General features: G+C 44.9%; 1 protein-coding gene across 1 annotated transcript in view; it reads right to left on the bottom strand.

Annotated features, from left to right (window-relative positions):
* Nucleotides 1-19,410, bottom strand: part of LOC142579527 (uncharacterized) — a 157,210-nt gene extending 137,800 nt beyond the window's left edge. Inside the window, exon 1 of the mRNA XM_075689839.1 lies at nucleotides 19,113-19,410. Coding sequence (XP_075545954.1) covers nucleotides 19,113-19,117 — 5 coding nt within the window. The 5' untranslated portion in view covers nucleotides 19,118-19,410. The remainder of the gene's footprint in view (nucleotides 1-19,112) is intronic.
* Between the last annotated feature and the right edge of the window lie 3,992 nt (nucleotides 19,411-23,402).

Raw genomic sequence — 23,402 nt, 5'->3', positions numbered from 1 at the left:
TCCGTGCATCTTGGTGTGCCTCATATTTGAAGTGTTCCACTCCTTTAAGGCGAATTGGCGTGCCAGGTGACGAAGCTGCTCTGCAGTGCCTGTCTTGGATAGTGGAATGGGTACGCTGCGTTACTTTTGATGTGCATCTCAAGCAGTTTTGTCTGCTTCATCATTTCCACTGATCCCTCAATGGCCAGGTAGCCACTGGAAAATAATTTCATGGCCATCATGTTTGACGTCGTGGTGAAGTTTGACAATTTCATAGGTTAGCTGTTCGTGAGCTCCAAGTCAGAGAAACTGATTGCATGCTGTGTAAAGCCGGTCTCCAGTCGGAAAACATGGCCCATGTGCCAGGACTCTCTGTGTCAGTAAATTGAAGCGCACTCTGCAGAGCCATGAATTCTGCAGCCGTGGACGTCGTCACAGGCATGTGGCGTCTTTAATCGCAGTGTTATTCCTCTCATCGGTATAAAGACAGTACCGCCAGAACTGGTCGATGTAGTAAATCCGTCAGTATAGGTGCGTATAGGTCCGCCTTAGCGCCTAAAACTCACTAAGGCGGAAAAATAATTTCATGGCCATCACGTTTGACGTCGTGGTGAAGTTTGACAATTTCATACGTTAGCTGTTCGTGAGCTCCAAGTCAGAGAAACTGATTGCATGCTGTGTAAAACCGGTCTCCAGTCGGAAAACATGGCCCATGTGCCAGGACTCTCTGTGTCAGTAAATTGAAGCGCACTCTGCAGAGCCATGAATTCTGCAGTCGTGGACGTCGTCACATGCATGTGGCGTCTTTAATCGCAGTGTTATTCCTCTCATCGGTATAAAGACAGTACCGCCAGAACTGGTCGATGTAGTAAATCCGTCAGTATAGGTGCGTACGTGGTTACTGTACTTGTCGTACAACAGGAGTATGTGTATGTATGACAAAGTTATTAAATATCCTGCAAACTGACGGCCTGGGTCTAGGCCGCGCCGGGGGTAGCAGAGAGACCCTGTCTCTCGGCTCAATCGTTTTAGTAAAGACGGTGGTAGAGCTAGCTTTTTCTGAAGTCCTGGAATTCTGAAGTGTACTTCAGGATGGCACAAACACAAGCATCATACAATGCCTTCATCCTCATGTCATCGCTGCCGATATGTTTCCCTCTGTGCATCCGCATAACTTGATGCTTGAATTTCCACATAGCTTGTGAGGGACATAGTTCATCGACATAAAAATTGCATGACAATAAAACTTTTACCTTTGTGGTGGGTAAACATAAATATTTAATGTTGTTACACGTTGAATAGCATGGAAAAAAATTGAACGCATGGCCGTTTATTTTAGAGCATTTATTTACCCGCTTCAGTAAATATTCCAGCACATGCGTTGGATGTGCACATTTCTTTTATTTCGCCTCTCCTTCTATATTCTTCAATTCTCTCTTCCCGCTTTTTTCGAGCACAGTGTAGACAGGAACTCTTCACACCCGGCAAGCTTCCCTCTCTTTTCGTCTTCCTTGCCATGCTGTCACTCTTACCTTGCGTCAGTCGACTCCATCATATGCCTGTAGATCCTCCAATCTCATCGCGCCTAAAATCTAACACTCTTCAAACCTCGTCTACATCTCCTTTCACTCGGCACCCTTCTTGTTCCACAAACATCAAACATCAACATCAACAAGAATATCAGAGGCGCGCGTTTGTTCTCTTCTGGCACAGTGGTTCCAGTGCTGTCATGTTATTGTCGTCGTGCCGACGTCGCCGTTCCATCGTCGCCGTTGCATCGTCGTCACACAGTCATCCTCGCACTGTTTTGGTCGTTTCATCGTTGCCGTTACTTAGCCGTCGTGAGTGGCGTGTGCATAATCGAGCGGAACAGCAGGTTTATGTTGATCGAGACGGTCCCCAGTGAAAATGTTCCCAGCTGGGTCGTTGTGGTCTGTACTTGTAAATCATCGCCAAGCTGGAGCAGCGTCATTCGCAAAGACCAATTAACGCTTCGCTTAAACGGATTCCTACAATGCGTGGAATTCGCAGGTTTTCTTGTTTTTGTTTCTTTGCTTGTTTAGCTACTGAAGAACCTGTTATCCAAAATTGTAGGTAGGAAAAGAAACACATAGGAAAACCACTATGTGGCAAAACAGTACAAATAATAATAACAAAAAAATGGAAACTTTTCAACTCGCATTAGAGGGGAAAAAAACTACGTTAATTCTGAAAATATAGAAAGAACATGATATAAAGTTGCAAATCTATGCAAATCATGCGTAAATCAGAGTCATCGTACGACTATTGACAAGAACGGGTAGTCTCTGCTCATGTTGAAGTAGATCAGTTCAAATTAAAGCGCCTAAATGTCACTAAGGCGGAAAAAATGTCATGATAATAAATTAAGGGGAAAGAGAAACAACACACTAAAGTGGCAGAAATCCAGACTACACAGGTATAATAGCAGGGGTCCGATGTTGCTGGTAACGGTTGACGAGTGCCCATTGTAAATAAAATCTGTCGTAACAACATTCTGATATGGCCTAGCTGGTTTGTCTTTGACCTTGTCTTGAAACCGTCTTTTTTACCCTCAAATTTCTTGCGTTGTTGCAAGCATAAATATCAACACCGTGCTATCCTCCTGCTCTTCAACGTTGCTCCTATGATGTTCATTGCATTGCATTGCTTTGAATTTCACGGTCTTCAGCTCTTTTGAGATTTTCTGTTACCATCGCACACCAGCTTCGGCTAGATAGGTTAGTAGTAGAAGAAGGCATTGACTACGCAATTTTCTCTTTCAAGAATTGTCGTGAGCTGATTTGACTTCTTTGGATGTGTTGTCCTTTAGTCCTTCCTTTCTTTTGTCTCTCTATTCCCTACAAGTAGATGGGTGTAGTGTCCCGCAGTGTCCAGAAAACAACTGGTAGGCTGCTTGCCCTTTCTCTTCCATTATGTGTGGCGTTTATCCATGTTTACATGATTAATAATACGTGCCGAAGCGTGTACCAGAGAACATAGAAAGTGTAAAGTGCGAACAGCCTGTAGCGACGCATGTACTATGGCGTGCTTGCGAAATTAGTGTCCGCCACGGACAATGCGTGCAGTTATCTGGTATAGGAGGCCGACCTAGTTGCCTGCTTAAAGAGGCCTGCCATTTACTTGATAACTCGCATTTTAGGCAGCCGACACGAGGTCACAATAATTTGCCGTTGACGCAGGAGCTGCCGATATTGGGCGCGTTTATGTGCCTTCCGTAGCCACATGGTCATAGAAATCAGCACCTCTTTATTGTGCCGTTCACAAAGGTCAATAGACCAAAAGAACGACCTTCTTATGAATGTTTCTAACTGGAACGCCCTTCGTGTGTGCCTCTGTGTGTGCATTTTGTTTTTCTTTTTTTTAAATGCATTCCTCTCTGTCCTCTTTCTAAACCGTCTCTCCCAACTCCAATGTAGGGTAGCAAACCGGAGACTAATATCTGGTTAGCCTCCCTGCCTTTCCTCTTCATATCTCTCTCTCTCTCTCTTACTCTCTCTTCATTGTGCCGACCAAAGCAGCAATCGTAGAAAAGTGAAGTACAATTTACGCAGACGCTCTTTTCTTGCGGTGGGTGCGCGATTTATTTAGATGAAACTGGAGATGTTCGCAACTATCGGTGCTGCCGGCTTCTTCTTGAACAATGAATTATTCAGTGAATAACGGATGACAAAATAAGGTGATATGAAAAATTTTTCAACAAGAAATCACGTTTCCTAAAAGTACTTACACAGCCTGTATCCACGGTATCCCAACTATCGTATACCAAGATTTAAAAGTATACAAACGCCACGTAGCTTGACCGAAGCAAGGTAATGTTTGCCGTCGCTTGGAGATATTCAGATTAGCTTTTGCATTCCACCTAATTACATATTTAGTCGGAAATAATTATTCAAATTCTCAGTTATTATAATTGCATTGAAACTGTCAATGAGAAAATTGTAGAGCAACACGAAAAACTCCCGGTACAGCTTTCTATTGCTCAATACGTGCTACATAAAAGTGGTTTTCCGAACGTGAAAAAAGCCCGCGAATACACGCAAAATTGCCGCGCCACTGATTTGAATGGCCACAAGTCGAATACTGACAAAAGCCGAGAGTTACAGTGTGACCGAGAAAGAATGTTTAGCCATCATCTGGGCATTACTAAGTTCCATTGTTATCTGTATACATGCCTATTCGATGTCGTCAGAGACAATTATGCACTCTTTTGGCTATCTTTATTGAAAGATCCTTCATGCCGCCTTGTATGCTGCTGGGCACTCAGGCTAAAAGGCTATGACATCCGATTCCTGTACCGAAATGGACGCCTGCATTCGGACGCCGGCGCCCTGTGACGTTCTCTCTTCCCCGACCACATTTTCTGCTTCTCAGCCTCTCAGTCTATCATTTCCTCTATTGACATTGGAACCGTCGCTTCTGCGCAGCACAAGGACCCCTGGATTGTCTCCTTTATAGACTTTCTCTCCAATTCGTCAACACAACCGACAACCCGCGCGCTACGCCGTCAAGCTCCCCATTTCGCCATTCAGATGACTTGTCATTCAGATGACCGATGACTTGCTTCGCCGACGTAATTATTTCACAGACGGTCGCCAGTGGTTAATGGTAATAACGTCGAAGCCCGCGCTCCCAAATTTGCTCGTGCTCACGCATGGTGGCGCCACCTGTCAAATAGCTACACGTGCGGGCCTATGCGAGAGAGAGAACTGTTGAGGCATTTCAATTCAATTTTATTTAAGTTGATCGACTGCGGTCTTTCTTTTTTCATTGAAATGAAAATAACAGAAAGAGGCGTAGTCACCTTACAATGGTGACTGGGTGACTGCTACTCATTTTCCATAATGAAGATCCTTGGACCCTGGCCGTACGCGTCGATGGCACAGAAAGCCACGAAACCACTCTTGAAATACCTCAAGTTGACAGGTCTTGGGAACCGTTTGTAGACTCGGTGCGAACCTTGCACTTTGCGCGAAACTGTGTTCTCTCTCTCCTCTCTCTCTTTTCATCCCCGTAACCCCTTCCCCCCAGTGCAGGGTAGCAAACCGGACATGCGTCTAGTTAACCTCCCTGCCTTTCCTGTCTTCTCTCTTTCTCTCTCTCGCATATCCTAATACATGCGCTTCCACTACTACTGATATGCCAAGCATCGAACATTAGACACGTTTCTTTGTTCTTGTACCTGTATAAAATAGCGAGTTCACCGCATTCTGGCGTGGATTTACAATCTCGACAGTGCAAATAAAGACTGGATGGCGATCCTCCCGTTAATGAGCTTTTTCGCGTCTTAACCGCTCTTTTCGTGTATTTTGTGTTAACCCCTTCTCGGGTCTCTGATTTGCACCCTTACGCCCGTAGAATAGGGTGTTTAGGCAAAGTAGACCCATTCGAGAAGGGGCGATCTTTTTGTAATCGCACCTATTTTTCCCTAGGCGCAATTTGCGAAAATGCGCGCAACCTTTTATTTTTAAGGAGATATCGGCGTCATCCTGTCACATTATTTTATATTTTTTGGCTACACTACATTGGAGAAGCTATTGATGCCTTCGACGTGGCACCACCTGAAAACGTAAAGAAATTGCATCGCACTGAAAAAATAAATAAATTGTAACAACCGGGACTCCCTCTCTTTTCTGCGAAAGGTATGTGTGTTCGAAATGACGGCAATAGGCAAAATTGGAAAACTTCAACTGCCATCGACAGGTACTTTTGGTACATTAAACAAAAACAAACACTGTGCCTGAAAAAAACGAGAATGGTTGAAATAAAGATGAGAGAAATGCATTTAAATAAAACATATCAAGTGTTATTACGGCTAGGTAACTTAAGACATGGTTAAGAATGCGCTTAAATACGAGTCAAAGACGACAGTGATGTCGTCATCATTGTGCCGTCAAGGTTTTCTATCGCTGGTCCTCATTCGCTGTGATTCGACGAACCCATCTAAATACTGTCATGTATATTTGTCCTTCGAAATTGCCTTCAAATGAACCTTAAAAACGTAGAAGTAACGAAATAGAATTTGTTCTGCGCGATTAACGTTTAGGAGACAGATTTAAACGACAGCATACTTACTTTTTTTTTCCATGCCCACTTGTGAAATATGTTCTGTCAAGGGTCAAGCGCTTCCAATGCGAAAAAGTAAAAATGACGGGAGCTATAGCTATTTGTAAGCTTCAAGCTGTGCGCGTCTCTTTTATACGTGTGTGCGCGTGACGTTCATTTATGACGTCTACGTAGCACGGCCGCCTCATTGCATCGAATGTCGTTTTGACACTGACGTATCTTTGAAAATGTCAGCGCTCGCGCGATCTGTTATTGACATCTTTAATAAAAAAACATTCGGCGTGAGAACGTTCGGTGCCTGGCCGTAATTTGAGAACGTAACCTAGGGCTCTCGCTTTCAAAGACTAGGTGAGGAGGGTCGCGCCTTGTTTGTTCTTTCGTTGTAAATTGCAATCGTTCCCATATTAAAGCGGCGGGGAATGAAAGACTCCCATCTCGTTTGTATCTCTTTTCATTTTACTTGGGTTTTTGTTACATAAGCTGTCAGCCTACTTGACTCAAGCGCGTTATGTACCGGCTGAAATGAAGACACTATAGCGGAACGTGGATTTAATATAAAAGCGCACTTATTTGTAATGGGGCGTTCAAATTGAAGGAACGTTCCTCATTATTAGTAGGGATACGTACGCGCCGAGGGTTTGCCACTCGCCAGTATTTCATGTGATGCACTTGGCATGAAAGTTATGCCACCTGACTTTCTCCGAGTGGTGTCGTGACGGGTACTAAACCTTGATGAAGGCTTCGCAGTGTTTACAAGAGGAGAAGGAGGGATAAAAAAGAGAAAGGGATGGTAGTCCATGTAATTGCCGGCTGGCCACCCTAGTGCTCGGGAAAGTGGTTACTGGAATAAGAGATTATAGAAGGCGCAAGCAAAATAAAAAGGCCCTGCCACAAGTGCATAGACTTTTTTACAGTGCTGGAAAAAAAATTGCTGAGACTTGCACTATCTGGACTGGGGCCAGCGAAGTGAAGTACCGTTAACCTTAATTATTGTTTTTGAAGTACATGTTTACGACCTTGGATGATGATAACAGGTTTTTTTTTCTTTCGTTTGGGGATAGGGACTTTGTCGTCTCATGGGTATCTCTAATACACGCAGTCTTCTTGAGGGAATAGCGCATGATATTCAATAGCTGCTTTGATTTCATTAATTTGCTTACACTAAGGTTACCCCATTCCTATGAGGGTATCTGCAACCGATGACCCAGTTTACATAGCACGGAATGTTCGTTGACCTCCCCGTCATTCCTTTCCTTACTCTCTCTCTCTCTTGACCTAAAAGGTAGTGCCACTGAGTGCGCCTTTTTCCCCCCAGTAATCACATAAATCACGACATGCAGCCTACGCTTATATATGATCGGTTCAAAGGCATCTCCAGATCGCACTGAATCCTGCATTGAATAGCACATGATATTCAGTGGCTTCTTTTATTTTCTTATTATTTTGTTATTTATTACTAAGTTCTCATTTGTATCGGCTACCCCTAATTTGGGCCAATGAGTGTGGGTCAATTTTTGGGCGTTTCCTTAAGGACCACTGTAGCAGAAGGGATGTAGAAGCCCTATATATATATATATATATATATATATATATATATATATATATATATATAGCGTTGTACTTATGTGTGCATACAACCTTCCTCAACATTATAACCTCGGCGAGCACTACCCGTCGCCTTCGCCCCATGCCATCCGTGCGTCGACGTCCCACAGTATGCGTCAGCCTGAATTGGTGTTGACATTTCGGTATACGTTGTGAATGGTGCGCTCATAAATATTGCAAGACACTAAAGTTGTGACCTGTGTGGTGCACAAACATAGACACTACACCAGAATTACACGTTTCGTATAATGAGAAAAAAGGGAATTGTGTGCGTGGCATTTCGTTGCATCGCATTTCGATACCACCTTCCCGAATGCTTCGCTTCTCATAGATTCCAACATGTGCATTCGACCTGCGCTGCGCATTTACTTTATGGACGTCATGGGAAAATGGGTTGTTGGCACACTGATACGACGCCAGCTACACCACCGCGTGATTAGCCTCGATCCTCCTTGTTCTGCCAACCCGCGCCTCCACTGTGTGCTGCCGAACATTGCGCCATCCCTAGGTATTTTTATAACTTTCGAAATTTGTGATTTTAAGTTCAAAAGCAAGAGTACGGCAGGCAGTTTGATTAGTTTTATGGCAATGAGGCGTTTCTGTTTTTCTTTACGTCTCATTACTCTGTTGCAGAGCAATATTTCGTAACCGCGTGGGCTAAGCACACTATCTTTTTCTGTTAGCTCCTTTTTTTCCACTTATCTCTCCACAATTGTGCCTTTACAATACTGAAATGCAAGCGTCATTTGCAGTTCTGTTACCGTACACGGACTGGCATACGGGAACTTGCTCTAACGATGAAATATAACGTTAGTAAAATTAGATTTCGTAGACGCCACGCAAACTGGTGCAACAACGCGTGAAGCCTGCTGTCTACACGCAGTGCTCCTGAGTACGGGCTGTAAACGCGTCATCCGTTAACTTACATTTGCCAGCTTAGGCTGCGTGCTCGCTTTAAATGCCGCAATGCACAAGGGTTCGCATAAACTAGCCGTTGCTCATATTTGAATCTCCACGACGGCGTGCGGCGAGAAGCTATACATGACGAAACAGTCGTAGGAGCCGCCGCTTTCAAGTGAATCGGCAAGTAATCGAAGAGGTGGGCGAGGTTCACCTTACTCGATATTTGCAGCACTGAAACAATGATAGCAGCTCGAGCAGGAGAGGTTAGTCTGCACCACAGGCATCGCCAGATGAGACAGCAGATGTAGCATAACCATTCGCACGAACGTGGGAGAGAGAGTGAGAGAGAGAGAAGAAGAAGAAAAGGCAGGCAGTTTAACGAGGTTTGCTATTCTACGCGCGAAGAAGTTGATAGGCGCAATAAAAAACAAAACAAAAAAAGGCGATCAGCGGTGATGTGTGCGCACGCAAGATACCGTTCGCAGATCATTCAAAATCGGACAGTGGGTCCAGTCGTTTTTAGCGAGCGCAGCAGTAGTCAAGTGGCCCTCTGTGGTAACTTGACTGATCACTTGTGGATGGTCGTCTCGGCAATTGTGGGCCATCTGCCATCCAGTCGGTTTATGTAGTGGCCTTTGTCCGTCATAGAAGGACAGCAGCAGGGAATGCACTGTGTGGTCTCTTCGCAACCGGGAAAGCAGGTATGACACAGCATATAATAATATAACCGTAAAAGTAAATGTTACACTGACATGGTAGCAGTTGTAGTTGGAGTGAATACAGCTCGAGTAGTTATGTCGCGAATGTTTGCGCGATACATGCATTTAAAAGGTTTCCTGCAGCAGCTGGCGACAAACACAGAAATGAGGCGGGAAACGGACGCTCAAAAGACGACGACATCGCCGGGGTTTCACGACGTTCATTAGCCGCTTCTGACCTCACAGATCATGCAGTCTGTCATACAACGACTGTAGCTTTACAGCGCTCTACATCGCGCGGGCGTGCTGCTAGTAAGCTGATGCAATCGCTTCGTGCACTGGACCCCGCGTATCACGACGGTGTTGCGCCGTGTATCCGTGACATCGCAGGGAGGCGCCATTCGTACGCATAACATTATAGTTATTCGGAAAAACGATGCATTTATTTCTTCGCCGCTTACCGCTTAGCGGTACGCCACCTTTTGAGAGCAAATGTTTTGAAATCCACCTTTTGAAAGCAAACAAAGTAGTTCACTTCCCCCCGTTTAGATCCAGCTTTAAGTACGCCCAGAGCACCGGGAATCGCGCAAGTAATCGACGGAAAATTCGGAAACAATATTCTGAGTTATCACTTAAAATGAACGTTTTCTTTAGTGGTGTTAGCTAATGAGTTGTCATACTCGATTTAGGTCTCCCGCTCAAAGTGTTCTAGCTATGTCACGCGAAACGTAAGAATAACCCATTGTATACCCTGTTCGAGGTTTCGATTGAAAGGGTGTTCAATTAAAAGAGTGTTTGTCCGAATTACGTCCCAGACACTTGAGGGCGTACTTCAATGCCAGGCACCAATACCAGAGGCGTCAACCAATCAATGCTTATACAAGGTGCGACGTTCTGGACCAGTTGCATTCGTCGGCCACTGACGCGGCACTGAGCGTGCTTTTGTGTTTGGGAGGCGTTACGCCTTGCTAACGAATGCCAGGTTCATGTTACTAACGCAGACTTTTGAATCACGCAAAAACAGGTGCTGCCTGTTTAACTACTCGCCCGGAAGAAGAGTATTTGTTCATCGCGCTTGACAAGCGCGCCGACATGGCGCTCGATTAACACACAGTGAAGCGTATGCTCGTATACACAAGAACTCAAGTTCGTTAAGCGATCTTGTAGAACGACATAGGGCCGGGTATGTACGCGTTAAAGACAAGTAGCTTGCTGTACGAGGCACAACACAGCAAGAAGGATGATACCTGCTTCCCACCAGCTGCGAATTTGTCGCTGGAGCGTTTTTCCTTCCCTGAGCTTCGAGGCAGAAGCTCAGGGAAGGAAAAACCAATGCATAACCAATGCATAAACCAATGCATAACCTTCACTACCATATCTAGTGCTTATTCCTATAGTTAAAGAAAGCTGGTAACGGTCAAATTACCATCGACTTGAAATAGTTTTGCAAGATAAGTACCGTTAACTTTCGGTTCCCTTTATTTCTTTGTTTTACCTCACTGTTCTGTAGGGCCTGGTATGTTTTTGCTTCAGTAATTTTTCGATATAATACAAGTGTGTTATGCTGTAGCCAGCTGTTAAAATCGCAGCCGAAAGAAAAAGAAAAAGAATGTAATGAGGAACAGTGACATCATCTGAGAAGGGGCGAGGGTAACACGAGGACATGGTGTTGTCGGCTGATGAAGGTTAGTAACGACGAAAATGCAACCGTGCTCTCGACGACTTTTAGCGACACAACCAGCTTGATTGTTCACATTTGCTTTAACATTTTCCCGCTTGTACACTTGCGCACAATAGCAGCAGTTGTTGGCCTATTTAGTTATATGGTCTGAGTTAAACTTTTTTTGCCTTTACCCCTTCCCCGGCACAAAGGAGCCAACCGGAGATGTCATCTGGTTAACCTCCCTTTCTTTGCTTTGCCTTTATCTCGCGCTTTCTCTCGCTCTTTGTGAGTAATGTGCCGTCACGGTGGGTGCTTCTGTAGTCATTTTGGTGGTTTTAAGAATACGAGCGCGAGAACAAATTGCGATTTCTATAGCATTGTGGCTTTGAAGTTTTCCGAGGGTGCGAGGGGGGGGGGGGGGGGGGGAAGGGCGCCCCGGTGGCAAATCCATGCACTCATTCGAGCATTGACTTCAAAACCTTTCACAATGGCTGTACGCAGGTGACGAAACATTATCACGTTATTCCTTATTTCTATTCTCCGTCTCGGTCTCAATTTCTGTCTCCCGTTCCCTTGCCCGACGCCAGAGACAGGATAATACAGCCGTTCTGTTCGCTGGTGTTTGCATTTAAATATGTTTCTCTTGAACTCATTGATATCCTGCCACAGCCTAATTAGGCCGCGCAATTCCCTAAACCACAGACAATAAACCACAACGGGACACGAATCCTATCGCCGGGAGGCGGAGAGTACGAAGATGATTGAGTGATGATCGGTCTTTCACGGCTCACGCATGATTGGAAAGGTAGGAAAACGAAGAAAAGATTTTTTTCGTCGCCGTTCGGACGATAGCGTTCATGCTACTCTGCGTGTGTGACCGTGCATGTGACTGGAATAGCGACTAAAGTTCTGTCCTTAACGACGACATCCGGTGACGTTTTTCACTGCAGTATAAAGGTTTGTTCCCATTAGCAAAGTACGACGAAGGGGCAAATCTTGTTTGTCGGGGTGAACCAGAGAAACAGAATGTAATACGAAAGTTCTGGGCCATCGTGTACTCGCAGCGCTTTATAAATCTGCTGTGTGCCTTGTCTGTAACCTTCTGGAACTCATCTAAATTACACTGGCTGCGCATGCAGGACGTGGGAGTCGTTAAGGCATCCATTGTGTACGCAGACGTGGAGAGAGGAAAGCAACTCGATATACTGACGCAGTGCACTCAGTTTATTCCTGCTAAAATGGCTTCTCGACATTATTGACTCTAGCCCCCGCCCCCACTTTTTTTTATCGTACGCGAAACTCTCTTATTTGGCCTTCTCTATCAACATGCAGGCGTTTTCGTCAATCTTATAAATAAGTATTTTTTGTTTAGAGGAGCCCAATATACGTTCGGCCCGAATTAGGCAGCCCGGCGTTGCAAGGCACCAATAAAATAAAAAAGATCTTAAAAAACTTTATGGAGTATCTGTAAATGCCCCTGGTAATTAGCAATATCGTCACCCTTCGCCCTGAACTCGTAAAAGAGAGGAAAGAATACCAGAAACAGGGCAAGGATTTGAACTTTACGTGAACTATGCGTTAGCACGTTGCGACCGTTATTTGCCTTTTACTTTGTTATCCTCTCTCGTTTGTCTCGTTGTTAGTACAAACCGGCCTATCTTTGAAATATAGTGTTCGCCTAAGAGAGAATGAGTATAGCGGACATCAGTCATGATGCCAAGGTCACCTACGCGTACATTTAATTAAAAAAAGAAGAAGACCTGTTTAGAGGTAGTTGCGGTGGTTAGCTTATAACTACCAATTCTGCTCGCGTGGGAGGGCAAACGAGAATTTCCGGGCTTGCTCTGATGATACAAGAGTTTGCGCATATCGAGTCCCCACTTGCTGAAACTTGTTCGGCGCAGAACATGCCGAAGAAAAGCAAGTTCCTTACGTGCGACGCCGCGAGAGCCAAGATCTTTGTTGGCCGCAACCGTGAGCGAGTTCATCGCGCACCACAAGATGGCCATAAGTCTTTTTTCGGAAATGCCCTGTGGCTGACAGGCGCTTACGCTTGCATCAACTTCGCTTGACTCACTCCCCGTGCCAGCACGGGTGTCGCAACTTTCTTTGCTCATTTTTTTTTATTTGCATCGACTTTCTGCTTTATAGGTGGACAAAGCGTAGATTGTTTTTTTTTCTTATTTGCATCAACTTTCTGCTTTAGGTGGGCAAAGTGTTGTAAGTCATGATACTAAGCCCTGATTAAGGGCTCAGGCTTACAATATCCAGCAGAACATGCGGCCGTTCGACACCGCAGTCCAGTATCCTCGTTTTATATTACCGGCACTTCTTATTTTGCAGGGCTCCAAACACGAGCGTAGATGTAGAGTTATTACTCTTCAAAGTCCGTTGCAGTTTCTCCGTCTTTTTTTTTTCTTTTCTTACCTAAAGTATGGCATCGTTATCAAAGTGGTTTAATATGTTGGAGGCGTTTACGAAAAACTGCGCCATGGTTTCTAACGCGGCAGCAAATGAATTGCAATGTACGAACCGTCACGATCATTAGGTTTAACGATAGCCGAAATCAGAGTCAGCCCTTCTGATTACCGCAAGCATGTATTTGAATCGCAAAAAAAAAATGAAACGTTTAACACCACATACGTGAGAAAACAAGAAAACGAAGTAATTAGTGATAAGAGAGTTCCTGTCACCTGCTATCTAGGCTTGTACCGTATATAGCAACATATAGACAACGACGTCCCCTATGTGTTAAAAAATGGCATCCTCCTGGGAATAACAATTCTAGACTATGATGTAACCGTAGGCCTCTATGAACCGACCCCTTTCACTGGGCGTGGCAAAGGGGCTTTCGTCCTCGTGAAACTGAATCGCTCCCTTCGCTTCTCAGTTTTTCCATAGAGTTTCCTGTTTAACCTCGCCCTCACTGCTTTGGGAAAATTTTTTTGGAGGTCCTTTTTGAATTAAGCGCACATCCCTGCAGTGGCAATATTATTCCTACACATCCACTGTGATGACTTCGAAGCGAAATGTTTCTGCTTACTACCGTCGAGTCATACAAAGGAAATGCCTAAATGGCCTTCCGACTCTCGTTTCAGGTCAGTGCTTCGGAATGGGGCGCTCATTAACCGCAAATCACCATAAAGGGCAACAACTTGAGTTTCCGCCGCCATCGTTTCGCTGGTTATATACAGTTTCATTTATGAAGTTTCATGACATACGTGTTCGAGAAAGCGACGCCTGTCCGGTACCAGATTTATTCTGTACTTTTCTACGACCTCTAACTGGCCCTGCCTTAATATTCTTAGACAGCATTATGCGAAAGAGCGGGGTCCCTGGAAATAGAAATTTTCACACAAGAAACGAGACTTAGCGGTTAGCCATATAAGTCTTTATCATACAGTCTTTACCAGCAAGCCGCACTTACTTCGTTGAATCCTCCCTGGAGCCATTTGCTCTCAAGTTTAAAGTGTAAGATGGGAGATTATTTGGCACCGCTTAATGTCCGTTGACCGGAGGCTGCAGACTACGAGTGAAGCTTAGCGGCGTGAAATGACTCAGATTGTACGATTGATTGCTGACTACTGTATTTCCATGGGATACACTGTTAGTATCACTGGTTTTCACTGAGGTGTAATAAGCACGGTGCATTCTTTTTCAGCGTGCTCGACGCTTCTGCGTGGATGTAGCCTGGTTACTTGGAAATTACCGGCTTCTTTCAAAACGGGATTAAAATATTCACCGCATAGGCCTCGCACCAGTCTGTGTGGTTGCACGCGAAGTTGACCATGTACAATTGACAAAGGGTCTCTGCGAATCTGTGCACACGTGGCAGCAAAACTTTTCTTTCTTTAGCAAGGCAGATTGTTTCTATTTGCTGCTAGCAGTATGTTTAATAGACACCAAATAGTTTTCATCCGTTTGATTGTAGCTTAATGAGTACTTTTTCTTCATCGACAGCGTTACGATTTCACATAATGCGGCCAAAATTAGCTTGCGTTACAAACAATAGCGGGGAAATTAGCCTTAGGGATTCGGAGAAGTTGGCGCTGTCATTAAGCTTACTAATCACTACGAATACGCTGCAATTTTCCGGGCGTATGCGCTGATTCATACTTTCTACGTTTAGGTGACAGTGACCGATGGTGATTGTGTGTCTATGTTCTTTGCTTTCCTTATCTCTACTTTGTTACCACTTTACCTTCTCCCTCCCCTCTCTCCCCAGCGTAGGGTAGCAAACCGGATCTTTTTCTCTGGTTAACCTCCCTGCCTTTTTCCTTTCCTCTCTCTCTCTCCTAGAAAAGCGAGCACCGGTCGTAGACAGTAGACAGTAAAGTTAGAGAAGGGGTCTTTATTTGAGAACGTTAGCACCAACAAATCCATGCTCTCTCTCTCATATATATATATATATATATATATATATATATATATATATATATATATATATACATATATATGCGGAGTCTACAAACCGTCAATCTAATCCAGGTACAACTAAAACGAGCCAGAAGAACCGTACCATATGTACTTGCGTTTAGTAATCGAAGTTCAGCTACACTGATATACGCACATACGTGAATGTCTTTGTTCAAGTAGTGCGGAAAGCAAACACTCCACAGAAGTCGAATTCGTAAGAACGCACTATTCAATTCAAATGATCCCTTTACTCTCCCAATGAAAATCTTGTAAGGCTGTTAAAGCACATATCTGTTTAGAGGGCTATGGAAATGATGGAGGTGCATCCATATTAAAAACCTCGCAGTATACTGAAAGAGGTAGCTCTTTTCCGGATCACATTATTCACGTTGCTGTTTACATTAATTACTTAGTCTTCGCTGAAGCGCCTGGTGCAAATTAAGCATTAGCGCTTAAGTACGCGGAATTATTTTCTCTTTTTTTTCGTATATCACGCTTTCGGTAGACCTTGAAGCGTGAGTACTTCACAGAAGCTTAGATAGGACATAATTGAGGCAGAAATCGGATGTACACACGCGCCGAGTTCCAGGAATTCCAAGTCAGCACTTTTGTAAGTCGTAGGTGTGTCTTCGCCATGTCGTGTCTATTAAGGCGGCAACATTTACTTTTCAAGAGCAGTCTACCAAATAGACTGCGAACTGGTTTCTTTGGAATGAGTATCGAATATCAAGCTGCGCAAGGCTACCACGAATGCAACAGTAAGGTCATTCTTCACTTTCAACTTTGGTGTATTTATCGCCTCTGCCGCCTCTAAGGGCAGCTCCAGGACAGAATACTGCCGTGACTGTCTGCCAACAAATAACAAATGACGAGCTTATAGAAAATGAGCGAAAAGAAAGAAAGATTATTGTGCCTATTAGTGACTTTACGTCGTATATGCGGCACTACTATCTTAGGGGCGAATCAAATCAAGAAGTCGCCTATACAATGGAAAAATAACAAGAAGCAAAACAAAACAATAAGGTGATTTTTTAGACTGAATGACATAAAATTGATTACTAAATACACCTGTAAGTATTAGTGGTGCGAATTAAGCCCCCTTTTCACATACATAGTCGTCCTATATTTAGAGGCTTATGACGGCTGGAGTGTGTGCGACTAGCGATGCCCAAAGAGCGCGTTGTGGTATTGCTTTAGTTGTTAAACTCGATTACTAGAGGCAGAGGAAGTAAGCCCAACGCGCTCAACCAGTCACTCGGAATGCTCACAGTCTTCTAGCGAACTAAGCCCAAGAACGTTTGAGTGTGCCTTGCGGTTAACGTAGCAAGTAGCGCGCTCGAGGACTTGTAGACAATCGGCTTAGTTGTCTGCGCCGTTACATAATACTAAAGATGTTTATAACCTCGCCTCTGAGCATAAATAAATGTAGCCCTCGGACAACTGGTTTCTACTTGCGAAACGTGCAGTTTCTTGTTAACGTGAGACCACAAATATCTCACGGGGCTAATGCTGCCTTAATGCACATTAACTTGTAGAGACTGCACAGTAGCGCTTAGGCTCTGTAGCCTCACAATATCAGCACCGCATTAACGGCGAAAATGCGCGTCTTATAGTTCATACCATTCAATTATAGTGTCTTGCTTGGTGTTTGGTTCCACTGTATAGGTAGGACATCTATACTGTGGAAGTCAGAGCTGGAGTTTGCCAATCAAATTTCAATCCAAATCAGCTTAAAATACATTGAGGTTGAATTTCAGATCAGTGTTTACCATCGTTTCAGCCTGTAACCACATGCTGGGAACGAATCTATATTTAAATAGAATGGGAACTGCTTTTAATGACGCATTCAACACTACAAAATCAGCCAGGTTATTCGCATATTTCACCATGAACGACGACAACTGATGTATAATTACCGCATTAAAATGCAACTCTTCACGAGGTCATATTGTTTGGCGTACACATATAGTGCCAGTGTCTTAGCTTATACGTATATAAAATTTCAAAAAAGATTTATATTTTAAGGTAGTATGTGGCTTACCTGACGCATTAAGTATGCATCAATCGGGCAAATGTTATTTTGGACGCCTCCTCATTTAATGTTAGCTCGAATCGATGCTGGCATTCTAACCTGTTTCTTTTAACAATGGGCCATACTGTGCACTCTTACTGCACTTCGCTTTAAATGCAAGCTACGTACACACTTTCAGGTCGGTTAACTGATCCCTTGAGTCTTTTCTCGCTCTGAGTACTGTTCCTCGCACTGTTGTAAATGGCGTTGAAGTTCTTAGCACCCGAAATACGGGTATTTTGTGTTGTGAGACGAAATATTCATATTGTGTTCTACATAAAACAAGTTATTTGTTTCTTTCAGAAAGCAATGAATGACTGTGAAAAAAAATATAGACAACTTTCTATGGTGTCACTGCGAACGGGTCACTAGTTCCTTCGAATCCATAAGCTTGCAACGAAAACATTACCAAATACGTAATCCGCCCTTATGGGCGTCCTAAGATAAATAGGAACCATGGATTGCAGTGCCCGGATTTTCAGTCTGTGTATTTTTTTAGCCTTTTGATCCAGCGCTGGAACTACTGTTTCCTTTCACATAACGAGGGTTCCGCCTCGGATTTCCGATCTCTAGAAGCAACAGACAAAAAGTGAAGGCGCAACGCCGTTTCTGTTCTGCGACAGATAAAGCCATTCCTCTAAAGCAAAAAGTTTTCTTGTGATGACATAATGAAATTATCATTGCTAAGCCTTGCTTTAAGTTCGTATTTCTCTGTAGCGCAGGAACTGATTGATTCTGGTATTGATAAACATCTTACAGCAGGATGAGCGCGTACTTAGTGCTCTGTTGTTTCTGTGAAATGTTGAACGCGATTCTTAATATTTGAGTTACATGTGGCATCAATGTGTGGAGGATACAAAAGTTCACACAACATTTTTCAGGTGAGATTTATATGACTGCAGGCGTATTTGGTTGCCCTGTCCGCACCACTTTTCTGAAGAAGACCGAATCGTTTAGAGTGGCAGCTCTTCAACCATAACGCAAATCTCTTCAGTCTTTCTAGTTTTTTTTTGGCCAACAATTTGCCTAGTATCCTATGGTCCTGATTCTCGCCGGTGATTTTCCACTCTGAGACACATTAACGCTCAAGATTACCGCAAGCGCACGCAATGCGATGATTGTAGTCAGCGCTGCAATCAGCGCCTCTGATTTTGTTGAAGAGTTCTAGGCAATATTTTATTCCATGTGCGCGTCACGATTCATATTCATTTCATAACCATTCTTAAATCTTTCCCTCACACTTCAGATTTGCTATGGTGCAATTGTGCTTGTCTTGACAAATTTTCTACTTAAAATACATATACTCCAAGACACAGATATGGGTTTGAAGAAGCAGTATAAATATCCCTCTCATCCTTGAATTCACGAGTGCAGAATAGAGGCTGAATCTTTCCAATTGCTGTAAGCCTCTATCAAGTACAAATCGTATTACATACGCCAGTCACCAGCCGTTACCTCTTCTTGAACCGGTTGTATTACTTCTCCCTGCCTCTGGTTTCTTGCTTTTCTTTCGTAAATCAGTTGCCGTAAGCGACTGAGATAGAAAGGAAGCCGGCTACCCAGTTTCTCTCTGTATTCTGCGTACTAAAGCAACAGTTGTCACCAAACAATGTATCCTGTGGCGGAAGGCCGCGTGCAGTCCGCCACATTACAGTAAAGGTTTCCTGTTGGATGAAAATAAGGGGTCGCTTACCTCATGTCAGGTATGTGTGAGAGACGGCACCAGCCGCAGCAGAAGAACACAAGGTGGCACTCAGGAAAAAGTTCCGCAGGACAGAGCCACGCAGCCCCGACCAGTTGGGTCTCTCACTCTCTTCCGCGGCTTCAAAGAGTTCCTAGCGATGACCGCACCCGTGCGAAATTGAGAGAACTTCGCTTCGAAGAGTTGCTCGGGAGCGCGGTCCTTGAAGCGGCAGACCTCGGGCAGAAATAAAGGCGTTTCTTTTTAAACTCTAGAGTTCTTGTCCCGTCGTCGTTCTTCGCAGCTCGCGACCCTCTTTCGCCAACTTGAGCCGGCCACGCGGCTTTTTATGAGAGCGCGCCCCACGACGTCACGCGCGTCGCCGACCAATCAGCGAGTTCGGGTCGACCCCCCTCCCCCTCCCTTGGCTTTCGTAGGGAGAGCGAAGAGGGAATGCACGCGGAGGAGGCAACTAGCGGCTGCAGTGCGAGGCGCGTTGGAAGACCGAAGAAAAGAAATGGGGAAGCGGGGGAAAGGGTGCGGAGGGAAGTTGGGTCCGCCTGTAGCGCGCGCGGGCGCGCGCGCGCGAGCGAGCGAGCCCGCCGGCTTCTTTCCGCGCTTCCAAGGAATCTACGGGACGGCCGTTGGGGAGAGAAGGGCGCAGCGACGCGGCGTCGGCGTCATTGCGGGCGGCGTGTGTGCCGTCGAACCTTCCCCTCGAACCCTCTTCGGGAACGTTTTGGGCCCGGCCGGCTGCGCCGATTTCTCTGTTTCTGGTGCTTTCTTCCCGACAACAACTGCGGCCGCGACGAGAACTGGAGGGCCGCACGGAGGAACTTAGGAAAAGAGACTCGCGGAGACCGACGCCTGCGTTGTGTGCATGCGCGTTGGCGGTGGCGCAGGGTTCGGGTTCATCCTCGCTCCGAGTTTCGGAGCCGAAACTATTCTGCTATTTTCCTTTCGCAATCCCGATTGCTTTGTCTCGGCGCGCTGTGAAATGTACGCTTGCATTTCCACTTCCCACGTTGGTTTATTCTCTCTCTCTGCTCCCCCCGTTTATGAGTATTTTTCCTTCTTCTCTAGACAATGGGGGGAGTAAGAGGTTTTTCAAGTTATACCACTTTAACGACGAACTCTCTTCTGTCACGTTTTATATGTTTTGGGCCGTTCTCTACGGGCAAAAAGAGCGACGAAATGTTGTATGTGCAGAGAAAAGGAAAGATTTGTTAGAATTCTCATTTCGTGAGAATCTTCACCAAGAACAACTTAGCGAAGGCCCTTGTGAGAAAACGCAGGAGGAAATGTTAAGTACTTTGGAATTCTTTCGAATGCAATGCTTTTATAAGGAACCACAAGCATGTCCACACAAGATTGTAAAACATTCTACATGTATTTCATATGCATTTTGTTTCGCATATAATCTGGGAAAAGTTTTGCATCGAACTCCTCTGATTGAAGTAGAGCTTGGAGAAAAAGGCTACTTCTGACCCCAACACCCCAAAGAAAAGAGAATAGCCGAGACAGCGTACAGATACCGACGTCTCGTTAAACACATATGACAACAAGAAAAGTGGTCAATGTAAACGTCAATTCACACACATTCGGAGTGCTGTTCTTTGAGGCCAAAGCGAAAGCCACCCCACGTGTTCACAACCCTCAAGCAACATTTCTTTTAATATTTCGATACTTGCAAATATGGAACAGAAGCGATTCTTTCTTCTACAACTGGCTCACGTGAAATTCCACAGATTGTGAGAAATTACCTCAGCCGTAAATGCTTTTTATAATTTTGGAGAATAGAGGTGGATTAATTACAAACAATTGCAACTTGCAAAGAAAATATTTAAGCAAGACAAAGCGACAATTAATATTTAGTAGGCGATCATTTCCACATTGGCACGTTTACCTTTCTGCTAGAGAAAATAAAGTTTCCGCTCAAAAAAAAAAAAAAAAAACTTTGACGTTCAGCCCTAAACTTACGCTGCCGCTAAAATTTCTGCGATATCATTTCATTTGTTACCCTTGCTTTTTTCTCCTTTTCGCAAGTAATGCGCTGGCTTTGTGTTCTTGCTTGTCAACTTCGCTGGCGAACTTGTGCCTTGTATGTAGCTAATTCGGCGGTAATCCATCCTTCACTGCTTTTTTGTGTTGCTATGATTTTCTAAAGGTTTTCTCTTCTTATCACAGGCCGGAACAGAGAATTAGCCAGTGCCTCTTCGAAGCACCAAGACCTTTCATGTACATTTGATTGAACAAAAGAACGAGTCACCATCTGGCCCTGCGAAAGTAGATGTCCAATGAAGCTGTTGAAAACCACCACAATTGCTGAGGCGGGAGGAGGTACGCAATGCTTTATGGGTTTAGAGTAATGGTAGTAATGCTATTTTACAGTAAATATGGTAGTAATGGTAATTTTGTCAGTCCCGCCACCGCTGATTGCAGTAGTACAACATCATTGAAATCAGTTGAGAGGCGGATTATTTTATACATGAAAGCATAAAAATTCATACAATAATTAATAGAGGGAACACTGGCGCTAGTGGCTGCGGGAGCTGCAATCGGGGTGGTTCAGCCAGCGTGGAAATTACGGGCAGAACGTGGACTTGCCTAAACTTCGTCCTTCTGGCCTTATTAAGTTTCGTGGCATTGCAAACTCATAAACTTCAACAAAGTACCGTGTGGCGAATAATGAAAGAAACATTATTAAGATTGCTTGACGGCAAGATTCGAGCGTGGGACCTACAGCACAGAAGCCCGGTATTGAAAACACTACGCCACGCACGCATGCACCGACAAGAGTCACAGAACAGCCTTATGAGTTTCTCGTGGGAAAATCAGCGCTCTGGGACGCTTGGTGCGTTTCGATTTTGCCAACTCTACAGGCTGAACAGCCGCAATTAGCAGTGATTGTGTGTGTTAGCAGAGTCTTCTGCACGCAGAAAAGGATTGATTGCACTGAAATGTAGTACAGTGAAGGCTGATAAAGCGTGATAAACGGAGTTGCCAGAACGTCCGAAGCCACAAGAAGGAAGACTACATAAATCCATATACTTCCCATCATTCCCATGGTGGCTGAACGATCGCAGTACCAGAGTTCTCTCTACTAATTAGTGTAGGAAACTCTATGTACGTAAGGCTAGTGACGTCATTGCCCATGTCGCAGGCTGCCGTAGCCGCCGCAGTTTGCACAAGGCCGCTGGCAGCTTGCGCAACAGTAATCTTTACAGGGAAACGCATGCGGGGAGCGCTACGCGCTTCGCATTGCACGTCGGCGCAGGAGCGCCTTATCATCAATTTGTTATCATCAGTGTGGTTTGGATACTTGCCTTGAGCTTGGTTTTATTGAAGCGTACGGCTGTTGCATATGTTGTATGCGGTATTCATCACCTCGTTGATCAAGAACACGACATCGCATTACAGTGGATTCCAAGCCACTGTGGCATGATGGGCAATATACATGCCTATGCAGCAGCCCCATCTGCGCATGAGGAGGGCATGCAAGACTCCGTGCCATTCTCAAGACCAGACGCCGCAATGAAAATTCATGTGCTTGCAAACGAAGCCATCAAAACTTTATGGAACACACCAAGCTTTAAGCACACACGTCGGCACCGACTGGAGCCGTCCCTTCGACTACGACCCCCATCTGGACTCTCTCGACTCGAGACAACAGTACTTCGTCGACTGTGGCTTGGTGTCGCTTTCACAAAATGTTTTGCCTTCGGAGTCGGTATGGACGAGAGCGCAGCTGGCAGTCACTGCGGCGGCGAGGAGACTATCGAACACGTACTTTGCCACTGTTCCCGATACAGCGCGCACCGGCCGTCACTAGCGGCCGTGTTGGCGCGCCTTGACGAGTGGCCGCTATAGGAACACACAGTCTTGGAATGCGGACATGAACTGTCGTCGCACGGAATGTCCGTCAAGGCTTTGCTGACCTTTTTACGTGCCAGTGGCCTATCAGAAAGACTATAATGATCCCGTCCTTCTTTTTACGTCTTTCTTTTTGTCCCCATTCTCTCCGTCTTTACTTCCCCTACCCTTTCCCTAGAGCAGGGTAGCAAACCGGAGGCTTTAACTCTGGTTAACCTCCCTGCCTTTCTCTCATTTGCATCTCTCTCTCTCCAAAGAATGTATGCACTGCTCGCTACACTAAAGTGAGTGATTGTAGCCTCTGCCTTAGGGTATATATATGAGCCATTGCGTTTGGGGGTGTGAGCCATTGATTATGACAGTTTTCTGTAGACGTTACCCACAAAAAAATTTTGGGATCCTAGCCATAGATAACTTCACCGTATGACA

This window comes from Dermacentor variabilis, chromosome 4 (assembly GCF_050947875.1).
Source record: "Dermacentor variabilis isolate Ectoservices chromosome 4, ASM5094787v1, whole genome shotgun sequence".
Taxonomy (NCBI): Eukaryota; Metazoa; Arthropoda; class Arachnida; order Ixodida; family Ixodidae; genus Dermacentor; species Dermacentor variabilis.
The sequence above is the reverse complement of the archived record's forward strand: the minus strand, read 5'-3'. Positions and strand labels throughout refer to the sequence as shown.